We start from the raw sequence: 22,541 nt of genomic DNA on the forward strand, positions 1-22,541 counted from the left end.
CAGTAGGAGAATTGATGAACAATTATGGTTCAGTAGTTGTTTTTTTTTCTTTTTCAATGTAAGCAAAGGTTCCAGAAATTAAAATTACAGATTTCTAGAATTACACAGAAGTTTGCATTGGGCTTCATTGAAATATATTATAACTTACAAAATAAAGTACTGTTTTTCTGGGGGTTTTTTTGTTTTCTTTTAAATTATTTTTTAGGATAAAAGTGTCATTTGTCTCCAATTGTTTTAGTAACTAATGCAGTTTTGTAGTGAAAGTAGTAAATATTTTGCATGGTAAAACAGTACAGTTTAATACAAATCAGAAATACTTTGATAAATTTTGAATGTGTTCAGTGTTGTTCAACATGTGTCTAGTGTTCAACGTGACACATTCACTTCATGCAGTTTGTTCAAAATACTTTTTTTTCAAGTGCTAATCAGTTCCATTGTATTTATTGATGCAGAGCCTTGTATAGTCTGGATGCAGCCATGGTGTAGGTTTTAGTGCTTAAATAGTGTATCTGTTAGTCAGAGGGGCTGCTGATAGGGACTCTTGAGAGCCACAGTTGTATACTTTTTGGGAGGTTGTGGGTGCAGCTCAGTAAACAGGATTCTCCTGTTAAAAGGATTTTTTTAAAGTTGTTGGTGTAAAAAGTGTTCAGACTTGTGTCTTGAGTGTGCAGCACTGCAGGCAAGGTAACCAGCGCACCAAGGGTCCTCCTGCAGGGTCACTGCTGCAGCAGCCCAGTGGCTTCAGTCCAGGAGCAGGCTGCACACCTGCCCTGTGCTGCCTTGCATGCTTCAGCTTTGCCTTGTGTGCATTTTCTACAGAGTAAAGAAGTGCTGGGGTTTTTTTGTTCCTTAATAGTGTATTACATGTTATTTTGATAGGATTCTGCTGTTATTTTTATTGGAGTGTTAAGACTGTTTCTAAGAACTGTCTTACTATGCATGGTTTCTTTTTGTTTTGTTGTAAGTCCCTAGTTTTCATGTTCCTGTTCAATTGAAAAAATAAAAGATTTCAAACTTTTTGCTGAAAACTGTGTGTGCTACTATCTCAGCTGTTAATTAAATACTTGCGAGGTAAATTGCCTGCAATTTTTCCTTTTGTCAGACTAATCCTAACATCCTTCTTTCTTCCCCAGAACAAATCTAATCATAAAGCAAATATTACAGAACCTATCTGAAAAAAAGGGAAAATGAAGCATTTTGCACAGGAGATGATCAGTATGAATTTCATAGTTAGTGAGGTCCTAATTAAGGAGTTCACCTTAAATGAACTTCCCTATCTTTTTTTTTTTTTCCCCATTTCTTTTTTCTTCCCTGTTTCTTTTTTCTGTTGTAATGAAGCAGAGTAAATAATTTGTAATAGGAGATTTTTTAATTGGACAGTCACAGACTATTTAATTTAACTTACTGCAATAAAATTTTTAAGGTTGTTCCATGCAGTTATCCAGATACTAAGGCCAGAATGCTGTGCATAATTTTCCTTAGGAGGAAAATCAGGTTGAAACTTTTTAGAGTACTTGAACACAAAATTAGGCATTTGAAAACTACTGATTTTGAAAGTGATAATATTTATAAAGGTTTTTTTTTTTTCCAAAATAGCTGTCATGAATGCCACAGTGACTTCCCAGCAGAATACCTAGGGGTAGAATACTGCAGCATGGTGAGCCTTTGAGCCTGCATAGTTTGTTTACCCACTGAGGATGTATAGTCTCTTCAGACTGAGGGTGCACTGGTTTATCCATGCCAGATGCTTTATGGAACACTTTCCTGCATTGTTTGCGATCATTTATGTTCTGAGCTTTTAAAATAAATTAATTAATTAATACATAGTATATGAACTATCAAAACAAATAAGCTTTTTGTTGATTATAAAAGGTTGCCTTGATTAAATTGGGGTGTTTATGATGTGTTCTCTAAGCTCCATGTAGATATTTTCTTGGTATTCTGTAAAATTTAGAGTAGCTTAATAGTACTGTTTCACATTCATCTCTGTATTTTTGGGACCAAGGTAGTAGTTTTGGGAATCTGCTCTTTTAACCAGATTGAAGCAAGGTGCATTATAAAAATATAATGTGGTGCATATAATATCACTGGTAGCATATTTCAGCTAAATAGTTATAATTTGCTGTTATTTTCACCTAGTACAGGGATACATTTCCATGGAGCACTTCCCTTGTGTAACCAATGCCAGCATATCAGTTACAAATTTACAGCTGAATGGATCATGTGGGGTAAAATCAGATTGTCAACTGCATAAAATAGTTGAATTAAGAATATATCTTACTTAGCAAGCCAAAGTAATGTGATTATTTTCACTTGATTTGTAATTGTTGTGGTGTGAAATTTGTTGCATTTTTTAAAATCTAGGAGTAAAATTAATAGGCAGTTGTGATTATTTGTATGTAGAATTTGTATTATCATGAAAGTGCCATGTGAGTTGTATATGGATTAGAAAAAAAATTGTAAGTCCTTACTCTGTTAGAGTTTGGTGCTGCAGGTAATCAGTACAGTTATGAACACAGTTCTTACCATGCAAAATGTGAGAAAGTATACTTTAATATATTTGTATGTTTATGATGCCATACCTCTCTATGTATATTTTTGATCTGTGATTTACTGAGTTGTCTTGCAGAATATGTATGATTTGTAGGATGTTAAATATTCTGCATTTACGCTGATTTTTTTGTTAGTTTTGTTTTTAAAAACCTGTTAACAGTTTCAACATAGCTTAAAAATGTTTAGAGTAGAAAGGAGGGTCTATTCCTGGTGTAGATTCTTTGAAGATGAGACTGTAAATCATGTCCAATTTAGCTTCATGCCTTAAGGTGGTGAGTGAAGGAAGTAATCATAGTTTGCATCCTCAACTTAGACGTGTGTCAGCATTTCCATTTTTTTGCTCTGTCAGCTATACAATTCTGTAACTGTATACTACTGTCAGCATCAGTACCAAAATGAAGTTATCATGAAGATTTTCCACACTTCTTGATCTGTAAGGAAGATTTGGAGAGGGGGTGAGGAAGGAACACACAGTATGAAATAATGTGGATAAGTTGGCATTAATTGTGTTACCTTTCAGTTCCAAGTACTACGCTACAGAACATTCTTGGTGCAGTTTTACATGTTTTGTCAGTGGAATATGTTATATAATTTCTATTCAGGAGTGTTATACTTTATGCCATTCCAGTTATTTTCTGTTACTATTAGATATGTTAATAGCTAGCTATAGTTTTACTGTGTCTTAACGACTTAGCTGGACACAAATGACTATTTTCCCAGATGGTACAATCATTTTTGTTTCAAAGTTTAGTTCCTGTTTCATGTATACTTGTTAAAAGCTATTGTTGTTGAATATATTTGTATCTGAATTTTCCAGGTTACACAATATCTGTATAATTTTTTTTCCAGGAAATCTGAATGTTACTCTTCAAGTGTGGGATGTTGGGGGACAAACAATAGGAGGCAAAATGCTGGATAAATATATTTATGGAGCTCAGGTACAGTATAAATGCTGATAATTATATCTTATAGCAATGATATAAAATTAATTGAAACTTTGTTCTTAAAATTATACATACATACATACATTATATATAGCTTTTAATTGATTGATTAATGAATCTCAAAAATGTTGAATGTCTTTTCAATCTAAACTTAATTGATATTAATACACTACTTTAATTTTGGTGTGTAGCTAATTTTTAGAGCTGACATAAAAAGCAAAGCAAGTGTGTACATTTATAGAACTGAATAACTCCCAAGAACAGATGGTTGTTTCCAGGCTTTGTGTCTTGAGTTAAGAAAGCAATCACAATAAATAGTAAAGACTATTTGGATATCCACATGGTAGATAGAGTGGCTGCTTTCAGAACAGCTGCCTCCTGGGGGGAAAAGGTAGAAGGAGGAAATTAAGAGCAATCCTACACCATTAAACTCATACATGCAACTGAGGTTATAACGGGGCAAACAAAAGGAGACAACCTGGTAGGTAAATATTTTTGCAGAACTCCTATCCAATGAAAATTAAGTTTATCTTCAGGTTAACTAAGCAACTTAAAGTGGATGCTAGGATTAAGAGCTGAATATTATAACTGCATCTTGAGTCATGAGATGATTTAGGAGCATGTAATATAAATGCCAAACTTCTTAGCATGAGTGATCCTAAAACGTGCTCTGTTCCTTAATTTGAAGTTTGTAATGAGACCAATAGGCATATCATGTGCTATTCAATAATGTTATGCAACACAGGAATGGCTAATGAAAGAGATTGGGATTTATTAGTTAATTGGATAAAGAGAAACTTTTCAATGTAACATTTTGTCACTTCCAAAAAATGTTAGTGTTTTTAGCTGTTGCATCTGTTTATAGCATGTTATTTTTTTTAATAAAACTCAATTTGCTAACCTGTTACAGATCTAGCAAGCAATAGGAGAAAGTGGCTTCCATGACAGAGGGAATTTGATTAATCACAAATTGTTGCCATATGGCCAAAGTAAATTTAATGAAGGAAATAAAAGGCTATTAGCTTTGTCTGTATTGAATTTGGTGATAAACTTAGGAGTTTCTTACCAAAAATAGCAGGTCAAAGAGTTAATACCAGTGCCCAAAAGTGCATAAGCAGTTGATATCAGTAAGACTAAAGTTTGAATTTTTTTGTCATTCAGAACACCTTAACAAAAAAGCCCTACATCCAATCTCTTTGCCTTTAATCTTCCTCCAGTCCTCATTTAAACCCAATTTTTTAATGGACTAGTGATTTTTCTCTCCCAGTGTTGACATGTATTGCCAGTGTCTGTAAGAGGCTTCTTATCATCAAAGTTGTTCTAACACACTTTTCTATTAGTTTTATAACAATGCCTGTTAAAGATGCATAAAATTGTCTCTATTTTCATCTATTCATGAAATGACATGAATAGTTTGAAAAGGCACTGCTTTCACCTTATTTCTAGGCATAAGCTTATTTCATGTTGAACATCTGTACCTTTTTATAAGAAAAAAAAGGAAAGCAAAGTAGAACAAGTAGGAGTATTTGCAAGGGTAAATCCTTTTAAATATGGATAAAAATTCCTGTGAATGGACAACAAAACAGCAAGAAAGTGACTGGGAAGAGGTAGCATGGAGTTTGTAAAGGTAAAATGTGCACAGCCAGCTTGATTGTTGTCTGTGGTTAGGTGGTTAGCTGTGTGGAGAGGAGAGCAGTGGATATAATTTATCTTCACTTCAGCAGGGCCTTTGACATAATCTCCCATAATATGTAGAGATACAGGTGGAATGGGTAGACCATAAATTTACTGAAAACCTGAATGGACAGCTGGATTTAAAGGTCTATAGCTCAGTGTCTTACTGATGCCTGATTATAAGTTTTATTTCTTAAGGGTTAGTACTGGGGTTGTGTCTTTTACTAATCCTTTTATCAATGGAACAAAACATTGTAAGTTTATGAATAGCATTAATCAGGGGAGGAATGGTCACTGTGCTGGAGTGTAGGGCTGCTACTGAGAGAGACCATGAGCAACTGAAGGGGTGGATCAACAGAAACCTTGGGAGGTTCAGCTGATGACAGATGCCAAGTCCTGTGCCTGGTACAGAATAATCTTATGCAGGTGGGAATCAACTGGACAGTGTGCAGTGAAGGGCCACAAAGGTGATTAATGGTCTGGAGCATCTCTCCTATGAGGAAAGGCTGAGAGAACTGTGACTGTTCAGCCTGGAGAATAGAAAGCTCATCAATATATGTCCACCATGCAGGAAGGATGCAAAGAGGAGAGAAGCAGTCTTTTTTATGTAGTGTCTATTGACAGAACCAGAGCAATAGGCACAAACTGACACACAGGGGATCCCTTCTGAACATCAGGAGACAAGTTTTCTGCTGTGGGGATGACTGAGAATTAGCACAAGTTGACCAGAGAGGTTGTAGAGTCTCCATCCTCAGAGATACTCAAAAGCAGTCTGGACATAGTCCTGAGCAGCTAGCTTTGGGTGCTACTGCTTGAAGAGGATCGTTGAACCAAATGACATCTAGAGGTCCCTTCCAACCTCAGTCATTCTGTGAAATGGCTTTGGAGGAAAAAGCTCTTGGATGGATGTCTTACTGAGGTAAAAAAACAGTTAAATGGGACTTTGCAATGCATCCTTGCAACAGTAAAAGCTAATTGAGTACTGATCTGTGTTAGTAAGAATGAAGTAGTCGAATCAAGGAAAGTGAATATCATGCTCTCTGACATTTTTGAGGCTACATTTGAAGTACTATATTCAGTTTGGGGTTCCCCAGTAGAAGAGAGCTTTAAAATATTGAAGTAACTTGAGTGAAGGTTGCTACATAAAAGGTGTGTGTGCCTATGATGTGCCCTTGGTCAGCATGTGTGGTGTAGCTGGGATTTTAAACATCTTGTTTATAAAGTACACAAGTTGTACGGATACAGGTAAAGCAGATTATTTGGATCTGCTGCAGAAATTGTGTTTGTCTGTGTATTCTTCAAATCTAAATAATTCAGTTTTAAAGTACATGTGTGGGATTGTTTGTAGCATATCTATGGCATGTGTTGTGCCTTTGTCCAGTATTTGCAGATGCCTATAGCCTTGTGTAGATTTCCTTCTATTTGATCATTGTGAGATTCAGAAATCATAAGCTGCTAAATTCTTATTTTTGTGCTCAGAATTAAATGTGTATGGTAGGCCTACTTCTGAAATCCTATGGCCAGCTGGAGATGGAAGTTTAGAGAATCTCCAGCAACTGAAAAGATTATGTTCTGGAGTTCACCTGATCTTGGCTGAAATTTGATCAGAACATCAACAAGAGTAAATGGAGTATCCATCTAAACTTCACTGCAAAAACTTGCCATTAGAGGTTTCCTTCTCTCTAATGAGAGATGAATCAATTCTCTAGGATAGATCCTTTGGTTAGGTTACTGTTAAGATGCCATATTTTGATTGAGATCCCCTATTTCTTGTGCCATGTTTTAAAAAAAGAATGGCAGATTTGAGCATGAGAACTTTCATTGGTTGCATTTGGAGGAATTGCAATTCATTTCTGTCTTTAAGCAGTTGCTTTCTCCCTGCACATTTTTCATTTTTTCCTCTGATATTGCTCAATTAGAACAATGTAGTTACTGCATCCTATCTTGGTAGCTGAATTTTTGTGGTGGGGCAGAAGAACTCTGCAAGCTGTGGAAAAGAAGAGCCCTTTGTTCTTTATAAATAAAGGGTGTTGATAATCCACACCGAAAGCTATTTAAAACTACCATATTTATCTCAGAATTTGGAGATGCTGAGAGTAACTGTGTAGTCAGTTGCCACAGCTATACTGATAGAGAGTAAATAATTCAATTATGGCAATATAATCACTTAATCACATGTATTTGAGTGTCCATGTCCTCAGTATCAGCAAAGACAGGAGTGGTTAAGTATGTGTGGACTGTAAGTTGCTTTCATTTGCAAAAAACTCTGTTTTCATCTGCATGTTTCTGCAACAATTAAGTTGCTCTTGACTAAATTAATATTCTGTGAATAGAAAAAAATACTCTAGAATTTTGTCATGACTTATTTTATAATATAAATGGAAATTTGAAAGTTTAGTTCCTTGATGCAAAAGTCAGTCATAGGATGAGGGTAGCTGAGGATAAATGAAGAAGAAAACATATGTTTTTAATTATTGTTTTCTCTAGCTTCCTTTTATTGTGACAGATCTTGACATAAACTTGGCATGTCTTAAATTTTGATTATCAGTACAAATATATTGCCTGGTTACAACACGTCCGTACTAACACTTCAGTTTTGAAATAAGGCTGCTGCTGTTTGCATGGTAAATCTTTCAGAAGCACTCCCATAGCTTACCTATAATTGCTGCCCCTACCCACATATCTAGTTTAAATTATCTTTAAGATCTGGCATATGCTACATCATAAATTGGCTTGTTAATAGGAGTACTGCAGACTCTACTTTCTCCAGGGAGCAGCAAATAATTTCTGCAATATTTTCAGTTTCCAGTGACCTATTTTTGAAAATGCTCTATAATTCCTAAACAAAAAGCACTCACATGTGCACTAACACAGACAAAATGTCTCTTACTAGAGTGTAATTATGCAAGCAGGGACTATTCACCATGTTGCTGGAGACTAGAGAATCAATGTGCTGTTCTTGGCATGTCGTCTACCTTGCATTTCAAACCTTTTTCATCACAGGGAAATACAGTACTTTTGTGTAAAAATGCCAGCGTTAATTTTCTTCCTTAATTCCTCACATATAATAGGGAAACAACAGTTTCTATGCTGTCTACTTGGTCTGTACTGCATATACTGTAAGTTTGTGGAAAATATGATGTATTTTTTTTGAAAGCAGTTGTGGAATTTCTCTGTTGAATAAAAGAAAAAGATGAAATAAATTTTAGCCATGGAGTTGTGAATAGTCTTTCATTAATTATCTCTATCATACTAAGTTGTTTATAGAGTGCTGTTGTGGTGAAAATCTAAGCAGAAAGTATTCTTTATGACCTGGATGCCATGCTGCCTTTTTTTTGCATCTATATTATGTTATACCTGCCATCTTTGCTTTTTGAAAGTGCAGCAAATATTGGCAAGACTAAAAAAAATGTTCAAGAAAAGAATGTGCTTTAGAAGCAGTGTTTTAGATCACAGAGAAAGGGACCAAAAGGAAGTGAAGTCAGCTCTAGTTGCAAACTTTGTTAGCTGATTTCTTTGATAGTAAATCCGCTGTGAATACCCTTTCATCCAAAGGGGTAGGTAGGCTACAGTTGTCTAGAAGACATGAAGCAGAGTAGAATTTTGATGAAGAATTGGTTAGAAAGAGTTGGCTCACCTTAAATGCTCACACTTTCTTATTTATTCTCCATCAAACTCTGATTAGTGTTGAAGATTGTTTAGATAATCTGCTCTTCTACAAGCTGGTGAAAGAACTTGACAGCTGGTGAAAGAAGCATTGCCATGTGCTCTTTCCTCATTTACAACTTCCAGCATTATGGCTGGTGTTTTTTTTACCATACCTATCCTTTAGATTGAGTTTCTTTTCCACTGAGCATTTAATAACTTAAGTATGTCCTTCCTAGAGCAAAACTTAGATCGTGAGACAATTTAATTTGACAATTTAATACCAAGTGCCCAGGCATTTGGGTAGTTATAAAAATAGTCAGGAGAAATTAACTGAGATTAACTTAAAGGTGTAAGATATTAAGTAATAGATTGTACCAAAATTGGAAGAGGGAAGTGGATGTTTAATATTATATTTGATTAGTAAAGAAGGAAAGATAGCAAGAGGAAAGTTGGGTGTCATAATTCTTTATTTCCTTGAAGGAACTGATGAAAGCTGTTCCTCAGAAATAATAGCAACTATATAAATATAAGGAACAAAAAAATCAAGTTTGCCAAGGAGTTGGTAACATTGGAGGAAACAAGATAGATTGGTATTGCTATCATAAGAAAGTAGGAGTTGGATGTATCTCAATAGGATCTGTTGCCCTCCTTCAAAGCTATCCATGTGTAATGACTTTTATCAACCTTCAAAAATTTTTTCAGTGTGGGTGTACACAACTGAAAAAATATAATATTATATAATAATATAATATTAATATATATTATATATCGATATTATATAATATATAATACAATATATTATTATATTATTATATATTATATGATAATATAATTATATTAATATATTATTATATAATATATAATAAAATATATATTATATAATAATATAGTAATATATTATAAGTGGTGTATTTCAGAGCTTTACTATTCTTACAGTCTCCATAGGGTTTTTTGTTTTGTTAGTTCGCTTGTTTTTAGTACTCTTGCTATAATCTTGCTGTGAGTTAAACCTGTCTCTACATGTTGTATTGATCACAGATTTGTAAGAAAGTGCAGGGTGGAAGGATGTCAGGAGGTTGGAGTAAAACACTCTCTAAGTAGGGTCAACTGAGAGATGGAGCTAGGCTGCTCAAGGATCAACTGAGTCCTGCTTGTAAACTTTTAAGGATGGAGACTGAGCAACCTCTGGTCAACCTGCTTTATCTTCCTCATGGTGAAAAAGCTTTTCATTAGTTATGGTTTGAATTTCTCTTATTTCAGCTTATGCCCACTGAGTTTTACCTTGCTGTGCACTGCTGTGAAGAGTCTGGCTCCATCTCCTTCATTGCTTCCTCATGGGTATGGGAAGGCTGCTTTTAGGTCTCCCCAGGGCTGTTTCCTCTCCATGCTGAAGAATTTGGGTTTGTTCATCTCTTCCTCATAAAACAAGTGCTCCAGCCTCTGATCATCTTGCTAGCCCTCTGCTGAAGTTACTCCATCTTTATCTTGAGGGACCTAAAGATGTGTTCTGACTGGATGTGTTCTTTTAGATGTGATCCAACAAGTGCTGAGTAGAAAAGTTTGCTGGACTGGTGGCTGTACTTCTGCTAACGCAGCCCAGGATCATGCTGGCCATCCTTGCTGCCAGGGAATGTTGCTGGCTTGGATTTGGCCTGCTGTCTGACAAGACCTGCAGGTCATTTTCAGGTGCTCTCCAGCCAGTCATGTATTGCTCCCCTCAGCCTGTGTTTCTCATTCCTTCCCAGCTGCAGGACTTTGCACTTGTCCTTGTTGAATGTTGAAAGGTTCCTGTTCCCCCATTCCCTGAGCATGTCTACATACCCCTTTGAGGTAACCCTGCCCTCGGGCACATTGGCCAGTCTTCCCAATGTAGTGGCTTCTGCAAGCTATGTATGAAGGCATACACAAAGAGAACTCCTGTTATCTTTTCTTGAAACTTGTACCAGCATTATCATGCCTACCATAAGTCATATACAAAGAGAACTCCTGTTATCTTTTCTTGAAACTTGTACCAGCATTATCATGCCTACCATAAGTCATGTGTTGAAGCAGTCAGGTTTTTTTCCCCGCTTTTTTCATGTCAGTCATGGTTTCCAAACCTATGATACTGTTACTTGTTTCTTCTATTGTACCCTTTTAAGACATTCAAGTCCAAAAATGGATGCATTATTTCACCTGGAATGTTTTAGGCCAGTGTGATATTTGTAAAACAAACTCAACATATTCAGCTGTGAGCTGTAACTCCTTGATCCTATTATATGGAACCTGCTACAGAGCCAGATGCTTCCTATTGTGCGCTTGATTATTGCTTCCTTTGAACTTGCCATGGTATTTATTGAATTGCATCTTATTATTTTTACGCTGTTTGTCATCATAAAATCTGAACTCATCTCAAATAGTCTTGCAGTCTATATTAATTTGTATCAAATGTGAAATTATTAAGTAGGTGTACATTCTGTTTTGTGATCTAAGGCACTCCTTATCATCTAAGGCTCTCCTTTTAACTATCAGTTAAAACTGGGCCCAGACAAATGTCTGAAAAACTTGAAAAATCTTTTCTATTGAGAGTAGGTCATTGACTCAGCTATTTTTGTATGGATCATGCTGTTTTTTCAGAATATTTGTGAAAATTTCATGTGAGAAACAGTGTGCAGATGTATGGTTTTTTTGCCAGGTGTGAACTCCTTGAGAACAAGTGTGCCTGAAACCAATTCTGACTTTACTCATCATTTAAAAGATACTGACCTTATTAGGGTGTAGTGGAAAGCAGGAGCAAAAGACTCAATAAGATCTGAGAGCTGATCTCAGAATTGTGGAGGGGACAGGGATGACATTTGGACTGTTAATAGGCTGTGCTTTATAATATTGAATATTTGTGCTGAGGAATCATCAGAAGTGTCTGCTTTAAGTATTTGTCACCTGTAGCTTGGCCCAAAACCTTGGAAATATAAGGGACTCCTTTTTGAGTTCTCACCATGTCTTTAGGTTCTCTTTTGAAACTTTAAAGCTCGCCAATGCTTCTTACTTATCTTCTGCAACACTGAAGGAATGAAATCTGGCCTTTATCCCCAAAAGGCAGCAGAAACATGACAGACAATGTGCAGAAATGTATAATTGAAATGCCTTTTTTTTTTTTCAAAAAAGGGAACATTGAAACTACAACTAATATTTGTTAAAACAAAAGACCTTCTCCAGTGTAATTTTTATCTTCCCTGTTAGTGTGAAATGCTATTTTGGGTTTATCATAAAGCATATGCAGTTTGTAATATTTCTGATATAAATAATTGTGCTCTTGACTGTATTGCCACTTATTTCCTGAAATCTGCATTTGGAGCACATGAAATGCAGGAGAAATACTGTAATAATGTGTATAGTGTAAAAATTTATAATTCCTTTAACTGACTCCTGAAAGATATGATGCCATTATTTGTTACTACTCTATTCTATGACAATAGTAATTTAGACTGCTGCAAATCTTACCATGTTAAATTCTTTTTCAATCTGTAACATTTTAAACATGTCTTTTTATTTAGGGCATTCTCTTGGTTTATGATATTACCAATGGCCAGAGTTTTGAAAATTTGGAAGACTGGTATAATGTGGTAAAAAAAGTGAATGAAGGATCAGAAACACAGCCACTTGTGGCCTTGGTTGGAAATAAAAGTAAGTTACTCATATTTACTTATAATTGAAATACTCTGGATGTGGTTTGCTATTAAAGAAATGACATAAGGTATATATATTTGGCAAAATTCAACTGAATACTATCTTGTGTGTTTTTGCTGTGTACAGATGACATATTTGGATATACTTCAGGATTATGGTTCTGGGCAGATGGGTTATGTTATGGGGCTTGCTGCATCATGCTTTGCCTAGCCTGCAGCCTCTCTCAGCAGCACACAGGAGGAGGGAGATCACTTGCCTGTGTTTGAATGTGATAGACCCCAGGATATAGCCATGGCAATGGGGAACTGGGGAGCATTTCTGGGTGTATTGAAAGGTATATTTCATGGTTCTGTATGTGAAGAGACTGCTGCATTAACTACTGGTATATGTTTAAAAAACTACACTATGCATTAGGCATAATACTTAGGAATTGCTTATCAGACTTTTTTTTTCAATGTTATCTGTAGTTGTGCATATTAAGTGATTTGTGTTGTTCTGGGATTTTTTTAACCTCATTTTTTTTGATCACATAAGTATAATATAGTGGTTTTCTTCTGACCACCAAAACATGTCACTTTATATAATCATCACTTAGATAGTTTCCTAATTATATGGATTCCAAATTTCCCCATTTCCAACAAAAAAATCTTACAAAAACATCCTTATTAGCATATCTGCTGTCTTGATCCTCGCTTTCTTACCCCTTTTTCTGTTGAAGATGATAAAAGGAACATATAAGAATTTTAGAAACAAAATGGTAGACGTGGATACATAATTTTTAAACAGTATAAATACATTATTTGAACAACAGAAAAATATTTCATTTTTTTTCACTTTCCAAATAATTTGTTTCTATGTTACAGTGACCATGTCATGAACAAACCTGAGAAAAGGACTTAATCCAGCAAGCTAGAATTGTCTAAAATAATTTGAAAACAATGTAGAGACAGCACTTTCATTCAGAACCATTAATTGTAGTATTGCTACAGTGATGCTGTAACATTTTATGATATTAATTATGAAAGACTAATTTCCTGTGAAGAAAACAGAGAAGGTCTTGGAGTTGCAATATATAAATAGCATTTCTGAAAGCATAACACTGATGTGTTGTACTCTAGCAGACCAGAGTCAATAATACAAATTCTGTTGAAATTCAAATGAAAAGTATTTTTCACTGGTTTCTATTTTACCCTAAATTTGGACTTCCTTGCTGGAGTTCTGCAAATGTTACTAAGTATTTGCAGTAAGATACACTGTAACATAGCATAAAAAAATGTTCCTTTGTTGAACTGGCACAATAGGTGCAGAAAATGATACATTGGTTTTGATTTGGAGATGTTTTATTTCTGTTTTTTTTCAAATATACATGCCCACAAATATCTATATCTATATCTATATCTATATCTATATCTATATCTATATCTATATCTATATCTATATCTATCTATATATTATATTTTTCATATCTGATGTTTCCTTGGGAGCATCTGGAAGTAGAATCTGGTTTCCTAGGTGAGTTTCTAGACAAATGCTGACCCTGACTAGAGAAAGGTCTTTCATTTTATGGAAATAGCAGCTGAAGGAATTGCTTGCTGCCTTGTTTTCCTTCAGTAGCTGTATATAAAGAAAAGCTGCAAAATATTGATTTCATGTGATGCTAAGGATGTTTGTTGCTGTTGCACGTGTTGAGCATGCAGGGGATACTGCTTACAGAGGGATGTTTTTGCTTTGTTTTTATTTCAGCATGATAAAAATTAGACTTTGAAAGTATATTGCCTTCCTGAATTCTGTAGTAGGATAAGAATATCTAGGAGGGCTTCCATCCCAATACTAAAAATTTAATAGTAGGCTCCTGTTGTGACATAAATGGAAATCAAGGTGTTTATACAGAAGCATGGTGTTGACTCTCACATATTATGAAGAGATAAAACTACTGGTACTAGCAAATTATTAAGGAGGAATCACTCTGTTCAACTTCTTTGTTTAGTAAGTGATAAAACACTCATATACAATGCAAGAGCAATAATAGGTTAAGAGCCAGGAAAAGCCATTTGATGAATTGATGAACTTACTTGACCTCATGCATCATTCAGAAGAAATACTCCAGTGAGTGGTTTCTGTCTCAGGATTGTACTTGGTTTTTTTGAGCTGTACATATCTTTTAGGAAAATATCCAGGTAAGCTCACTGAAAGATTAGAAATGTCAATATCCACAGGCAAGTTATTCTAGCACTTAACTTTCTTTCTGATAAAAGCTTTTAAAATTTGCCAAGAATGCAGTTATTTTCATTCATAGCATTTGGAAAGCTTTGGGCCAGTCTTTAGATACCTTGATAAGAATTTGGAAGCTCAGCCTCTGTTTTGAAACTTTGGCTTAAAGTTAGTTACTTAACTTGGGCTGTCCTTTGTCTGTTTTCTCTTAGTAATACTGTCTGAAATACATGTGTATTTCCATTTTGGGGGAGATATACCTGGATTTTCTCTAGGGAAAAAGCTATAGCTTGTAAGAAAACAAAAATATTTCTCTATGCAATATGATACAGAAAACTGTACACTTGAATTCTATTAAATGAAAATAATTTCCCTGGGTAATTTTGTCATTGAAAACAAATTATTTGATACCTAGCCTTATCTGGTGCATAATTGTTTACTACTGTTAAGTCATGCAGTTTTATAGGTAATTTATTAGTGGTTTCTAGTATCAATTTGTAGTCATTTAGTTAAATGTTAAGTTTGTGGGGATTTCTTTAGTATTCCATAAAACTTGAAGAAATTGTTCAGTGCTGATTTAAATGAATCAGTGCTTGTTTTCACTGTTCTGGTTTATTGTGCATTGCAGTAGATTAGCAGCATGAGCACAGTAGGCTGCTGTGTCTGTTTAAAGCATGATAATTAGCTTCAGAGGGGTGTCAAGCTATTAAAATGTCCTGTTGTGATTGTAAGAGGTTAAGATTTAATCATGAAACATTGGAAAGGTAATTTCTACTTAAAAAGCTCCTATCAGTTGCTGGTATCTCATCCATCAGAGATTTATTTGAAAATAGTAGAGCAGTATGAATTGATACCTAAATTCTGGAATTCTGGACCTTCCCACCTCTCTTTTTTATTTTCCCTTTTTTTCCTCTTCTCTTTTTGTTTGTTTGTGTGTTTTGATTTTTGTTTGTTTGTTTTTGGTGTTTTGCTTTTTTTTTTAGATGAAGGCATGTCATTGCCCACTAATTTATTCAAAAAATTGGGAGAGCAAGAGCTTCAGAAATGCAGATCTCTGTTGTAAAACCAGGGCTTTATTGAAACTGTCTGGGTTCCCTCTGTGTGCTTAGTTTCAGTTTTCATTCTTTTTTCCTTCCTGTACCTTTTTCCTTTTTTTTCATAGCCTGTCCTACACATTTGATCAGAGAGTAGAAAGCTGATTTGAATCAAGATCTCGCCCAGACCTGCTTTCTGCACCAATGTTCAATTTTCAATTGTCTTTCCATAGATTTTTGTCTGTGTATTTGATGAACAACAGAAGGAATTATAAAATTTAATGTAGAGATATTTTTTTCCTATTAATTCTAAGTCATAGGATCTTAATAATCCTGAACTTTACAGCTCACATTGAATCTTGAAATTGACTTTCCTAGTAGTTTACATTGTGTTATTTTATTCCTATTGAATACAAAGTGTATTTGAAGTGTGCTTATATCTGTGTTGCTAGTACCACTTGCTTTTTTGCACTGTTGACTGGGGAGTAAACCTTACTGTTAATTTTAACTTTCTGTTTTAGAGTTTCTATGCAATAACTCAACTTTTGTATATATGTTGCTGTCAAATACTTTGATTTGTATGGTATAAATGAGACTATAGTTACCAAGTGAATGAATTGTGTTTTGTGCACTTAGGATCATTGCTTAAATTAGGTATTGATAAAGTTCAGTGATCACAATGGATCTTCTAGTCATTAAGTGTGAATTAGAGAGGGTTTACCATGTTTCATATGATTGATGTGTTTGCTTCCTTTCTACCTTGATGGCATTATGTATTTTCTTCTGTACTAATCTACAAGCAGTCTCCTCAAGTGTCATACCAGCATTTTCAGTGGATATATTGTAAACAAAAATTAACCCAGGTTGCATGGGAGCTATACCCATTTGATTTATAGCTACCAAGATGGTCTTAGGGCGGTGGTTATCTGTAGCTTATGTAGGGGGTAGGAATTATCAGGTACTGGTGTATAGTGGCTGGATGAATGATTTCTGTTCTTAGAGATATTAACCAGATCCACTCCTCAATAAAGACTAATAACTCAGATTTTTAAACAATCTTCATGACAGATGAGGGCACAGAGGAGAATGCATCAACACTAATTAAGAATGCTGACTGTTTGTTCTTCTTAGCCGTGATTAATTGATCTTGCAGTGCTATCTCTGAACAGGAAGTGGGATGCTGTTACATTGTGAAGTTTAAAGGTTACATTTTAGGGTACCCTTTAACTTGCCCTTACATACAACATAAAAAGTTTTTACCTATCTTATCTGAGCACAGAAAGAAACATTTTCCAGCCCAGATACAAATTAACACTTGGTGTTTTGTGTATTAATGTGAATCTGGCAATCATGGGACTTGCCCAGTTTGCTTTTTGACTCCGTGGCTGCATTATATACTTAGTCTCCCCCGTTGTGCTCATAAAAGTTCTTCATTAATACTCACTTTGATAATCTATTTTATTTAAATTCAGAGCTGTGCATTCATTCTCTTGTCCCTCCCAACCTCCCCCAGTTTTCTGTTCTTGCTTCCCATGGGCTTGCCCTTTTAAGGTCCTTCACCTGTAATTAAGACAAGTGTTGAGCAGCTAATGCAAAGACCCCTGTTCTTTGGAGTCTTATGCCCGATTGAACTAAAGTTCCTGTATGCCCAGCAGCAGGTCTGGTCACCTGAGCCTTACACATGCTCTTGGGATTGGAGGGTAAACTACTTACATGTAGAGACTCCCTTAAAAAGAAAACCTTGTCCTGTGCTACAATCATTTTACCAACTCATTTGAATAAATGTAGAATGATGATACCCTGTTTTAAAATATATATAAAATGTTTGTCTCAACCAACTTGTAGGATTAATAGAAAATTGCAGTCCTATGGATTTGTTTCAAAGGTCAGGTAACTTTATTAAAAACTACTTTTAATAAGAAACTTAAATTAATGGAAGAGAAAACCACAGGTAAAAATGATCTTTTATTTGCCATAATATTATATTTCCAACCCAGTATCTCAATATGCTCTGTATTACTTTAGCAGTGGGAGCAACCTAAGAGCACACACATTTTTGAGTGAAAAAATTACCTTGCTTGTCTGAGAAAGCATTTGTCTTGCAAGATTTTGATCCTAAATCATGCTTAGCTTAGCATTAATAGGGCTGAGTACCATACATGCTGAAGAGATCTATTAAATTATGTCTGTTAAATTGCCATGTGGGCAAGTCTGCTAAACTGTGATTAGTAGACAGAGCTTGAGCCTCAAGTGCTGTTCTTTGGAGAGGATCTGAGCTTACAGAACTTTATACAGAAAAAAAGAAAGGAGGTTTATTGCTCTTGTGTAGTATTTACCTTGCCATATTGTAGTATTGTCTGTGAAGGGAAAACACCTGGCAGGAAAGATTACAAGGATCTGTGCATATGTATTCCATTCTGGCTCCAGTCCTCATGTGACTTGCTGTGATAAATATATCTGTTGCAAAGGGCTGCAAATCAGCCCATGTTTTACTACAAGCCTTCTTTCAGAATCCTTCACTAAATGATCTCTTGGATAAGAAGGCAGTGGACACAGAAGCTGATTAGCAACCTGGTTAAATGCAAATTTTTAGACTTCTGGACTTCCGTAGAGTGCTGCAGCCATTATTGAAGCATATATACAGTTTTATAGTTTTTGACGCTGAATCCTTTTTCTCATGCTGCTCAAAAGATAATTAATAATCCTTGTGAAATGCCTGTATTCAGCCCAAATAGCATTAGTTAGTAGTGAGCTTGTTTTTTTCACTTGTGTTCTGCTGCATTCTGGGCTTCATGACGGAGTTGAAGTTGAACAATATACACAACTTGCACTCAGAAGATATGTTACTGTTGTACTGCTTGTCTGAGTTTGAGATTTGTACAGCTAGACAGAGTCCTGACATAAACAGGTGTAGTTCTATGAAAATCAATGAATTTGCATTCAGTTGAACCAGGGCAGTTCAGATCTGTGTGAACTATTTGCAGAAAAAATGTTTTCTCATTTGGGTGATACAGTGCTTTTACAAGAAAGTGTACAAAGAATAGTCATGAACTATTTCAACTAATAAACAGTTTTTATGCTACACTTTTTTTTTTATTTTAGTGACAATGAATAAACTGGTTTCTTCTTCCTACATGTAAAATCTTGAGGCTGCACTTAAGATTTTTGTTTTGTGCCCTTGAGTTTTGCCTGCTATGACTAACCAAGAGCCACAACCAAGTTCAAGGACCTGGTAGACAGTTGTTAATGCAGTTGGAACTCAAACACCAGTGCTACAGAAGTACCAGTAAATAATATATTCTCATTCCCTAACAGTTATGCTTAAATTGAGAAAAATCTGTAGAGATGTCATTGAAAAATGCAAATAGAAGTAAACTGTTTAAATACAAAGGTTAGAACCGTATATGTATCATATTTTTATAATAATACACAAATGAAATGCTGAGAGATCTCTTACTGCTTCCATGGATTTTGTCTGTGGTTTATTTAGCAATGTAGACATATGCCCAATAAAAAAAGATGCTGCATAAACTATAGTTCAGGCTGAATGTGCTTCTGTTTTTGGTTTAGGTAGAAATGTTTTTTCTGGCTGCGTCCTTCATACTTAGGTCTTCTTACAACAAATGGAAAGCCCTTAATTGTACCTAAGGGAATAGTTAATCTACGGTGGACATATGGTGGACAAAAGCTGAGTCTAGTAAATGAAAAAAATTATAAACAGAAAATGTGTGAATGTCTGCACAGTCTGAGAGTCATGGGAGATATTGTGCTGTTGGATTGGAGCTTATTTTAGGTTAATTTGCTATTCTTTTCTATCAGTGTATTAATAGAAGTCAGTGGAGCATAATATACATAGTTTTAAAACCCAGTCAAATTCATGTCTGTTTTATTGAATTGAAAAAAAAACCAACTATTTTTAAAGCAGGGCAGAATTTCTTTTCTTTGCTGCTTGTCCTGCTCCTACCTTTGCCACGTGACATAAATGCAATTTCAATTTCATTAGTGGAGGGAAACTCTCTGAAATTTTTAAAAGTTATAACATTTGATTGGGGGTAGTTAATCAGTGTTAACCCTGAGCAGCTCTTGGGCTTTATGGATTCAAGCATTATATGTGGTTGCACTGCTCCAGCAAAAGGTTAAGTATTAATGGAAAATGTTCACAGCTCTTTTACTCAAAGAAAACATGTTACTTGTAAGTTTGCTTTTGATTTTACTTTTACAGTTACATTGAATGTCTTCATTCATTTAGCCATCCATAAAGCAAATATTGTTGCACATGCAGTGGATAATAAGTCTTTTTAGGACTACTTGTGTGGTATGTCACAGATCATTAACTGCAAGTAACCACCTGACTTGAGGGAAGTCTGGAAGCATCATTACAGTGAAGTAAGCTTTTATTTCTGTATCACTGCAGCACATTGATTTGTAGGAATGTCTCCATTAGCTACTGTGGAAATATATTCTCATATATTATTATTGAAGGAAGCTGATGAGAGAGGATAACCAAATTTTGAGTGTGAATAGGGCATTGCTATTAGGATTTTGGATAAAATGGAGAAAAAGACAAATGCTATTGTAGCATTATTTTCTATTTAAAACCTAGAAAAGTCAGTAAACTTTTTTAAAAGCTTCAGAGTTTCAGAGTCAGACTGATAAATGTAGTAACAGTTGTACAGCGTTTCAACTGAAATGCACGTAGTAGTTGAATATATTTAATACTCTGTATGGGCAGAAAGTGTGGAGGAGAAATTTATTCCTAACCAGCAGGGAAAACTTCGGCTTTTTGTACTGATTTCAATTAAAAAAAAAAAAAGAAAATTAAGACTTTTATTGAAGTAAGCAGTTATTATTCCAGTTCAATTTAGAGAATGAGGGATAGTCTATGTTAATATGGGGAATAATCATAATGGATAACCTTCACTTTCTTTGTGGTACAGTATGACTGGTGTGCATGCAGATTGAAGAACAAAGAAAAATTACAGGGAATGTATTGTATGTGTATTTTTAAATTGTGTAATTGTCAGGACATCATCATGTTTATTGGGGTTTTGCTAGAGAAGTGAAAATTAATGGTACCATTTTGAGTTTAGCCCACAGCTACATCTCCATTCCTGAGACACTGTGGGTTTATGATACCCATTTCAGTACAAGAACATGTGTGCTCTGCTAAATGTGTGGCTTCTTTCATACAGTTTTATGCATATTAAGCACTTATGGTTATGAGCTCTTTATTGCTCCAGTATTTGAGAAGGTATGTTTTGATGAGGCACCAATTGTGCTGCAGTTTCTTTCTGCATTCTACTTTGGTGTATTTTGTACATCATGTTTTTTTGAGGGGAAGAATGGTATTTGAAAAAAAATAAAAAAAGGTATGTCATTCCTTATGTGTGTCTAATATGAGACTGTGAAGATGTTACCATGGGAGTAACTACAAAGCCATTATCAAACAGATCACCAAGATAAGTCTGTTGGTTAAATGCAGAGAGTATTATTGTTGTTATTTACACTCTGTGCTTCCAGCCATTTTGGTTTGGAGAACTTCAAGATATGCTTGTTTTTGAAGGAGAGGTTTAAGACTTCACATTAAATTCAGTTTAAAACCAATTAAGATTTACTGAAATTTGTTGGTTGAGGAGGGTACAGTACAGTGATGATGAATGGTAAATTAGTAATCTAATTTATTTATTTAAAATAAGGTTGTAAAAGAAGAGGCCTTTATGTACATTGCACATAGTTTCTATTTCAAAAATACTGAGTTCCCTATGAAATTTTCATGACCTATGTTTGGTTTTTTAACTCTATTTTTTTTTCAGAAGTAATATTAAGATAAAAATTTTTGTTGTTTACATGGGTGTAAATTTACAGCACAATTAGTGAGCTACTCCAAGTTTACTCTGGTGTTCTCATGCTAGCCCTTAATTTATAATATTCTTCTGGATTACTTTTTTTAATCTGTATACTATGAGGGTTTTCTGTGGTTGTAAATATTGCCCAATATTTGTACCTAGTTATGGGTGATAACAGGACTATATTGTACTGGTATAATACTAGTATGTAGAATTCTACAGATGGTAGAATTCATTAAAGTTTTGAAATATGTGTAGAGAAAGAGGAATAACATTAACTCTTTCTGACTTTGACTGGAGAACTCAATCATACCTAGGTCATACCATTTAAAAAAACTGCCATCAGGACTATTGCTTTTTTTCATATGCTAAGCAAAAAGTAATTAAAAAAAGCTATGGCCTAAATAGTTGAATGGAGCACACAGAATAGTAAAATGCCTTGGGAAAGGCTTGTTTTGGAAAAATCCAGGGATATAATCATGATGTGTATTGAGGACAGCTTTAAATTGTTGGATTTTGTAACCAAGCTTTTTTTTTTGGTAGATAATGTTAAATTATCTACCACAAAAAAATGCTTGGTTACAAAATGAAGGCTGGAAAAACCAGGATTTGTACAGATAGCACACCTTTGATGCTGTGGACAGAAAGAGTGACCCTCAGTTCCTAAAACCTTACTTCATACATTTCCAGGAGCTTGATGTGTTTTGTTTTGGAAATGCCACTGTGATGTCTCATGGGATGTGTATCTTTATGCTTCTCTTCATTATTCATTCTCCTACAGGCTTTGCTCCTGATGCTGTGGGTAGGAAGGCTGGTTTAGTTTTTGTTTTATTTTTCCCATTATATTTTCCATGATGTAGGCAGGCTTTCCCCTTCGGTATGATAGGACTTAGTGAGAGCAGTGCACCAGGAATACTGTCCAACTGGCAAATCTAAACTTGGGAGAAAATAACAGTGTAAGACAA

The 22,541-nt window shown here is 35.0% G+C and overlaps 1 protein-coding gene across 2 annotated transcripts in view; it reads left to right on the plus strand.

The window, feature by feature from the left end:
- RAB28 (RAB28, member RAS oncogene family) overlaps nucleotides 1-22,541 on the plus strand; it is a 63,496-nt gene that overhangs the window by 9,385 nt on the left and 31,570 nt on the right. For both annotated transcript variants that reach the window (XM_054632590.2, XM_054632589.2), the window contains exons 3-4: nucleotides 3,403-3,491; nucleotides 12,353-12,482. In XM_054632590.2, coding sequence (XP_054488565.1) covers nucleotides 3,403-3,491; nucleotides 12,353-12,482 — 219 coding nt within the window. The remainder of the gene's footprint in view (nucleotides 1-3,402; nucleotides 3,492-12,352; nucleotides 12,483-22,541) is intronic.

Source organism: Agelaius phoeniceus, chromosome 4 (genome assembly GCF_051311805.1).
Source record: "Agelaius phoeniceus isolate bAgePho1 chromosome 4, bAgePho1.hap1, whole genome shotgun sequence".
NCBI lineage: Eukaryota > Metazoa > Chordata > Aves > Passeriformes > Icteridae > Agelaius > Agelaius phoeniceus.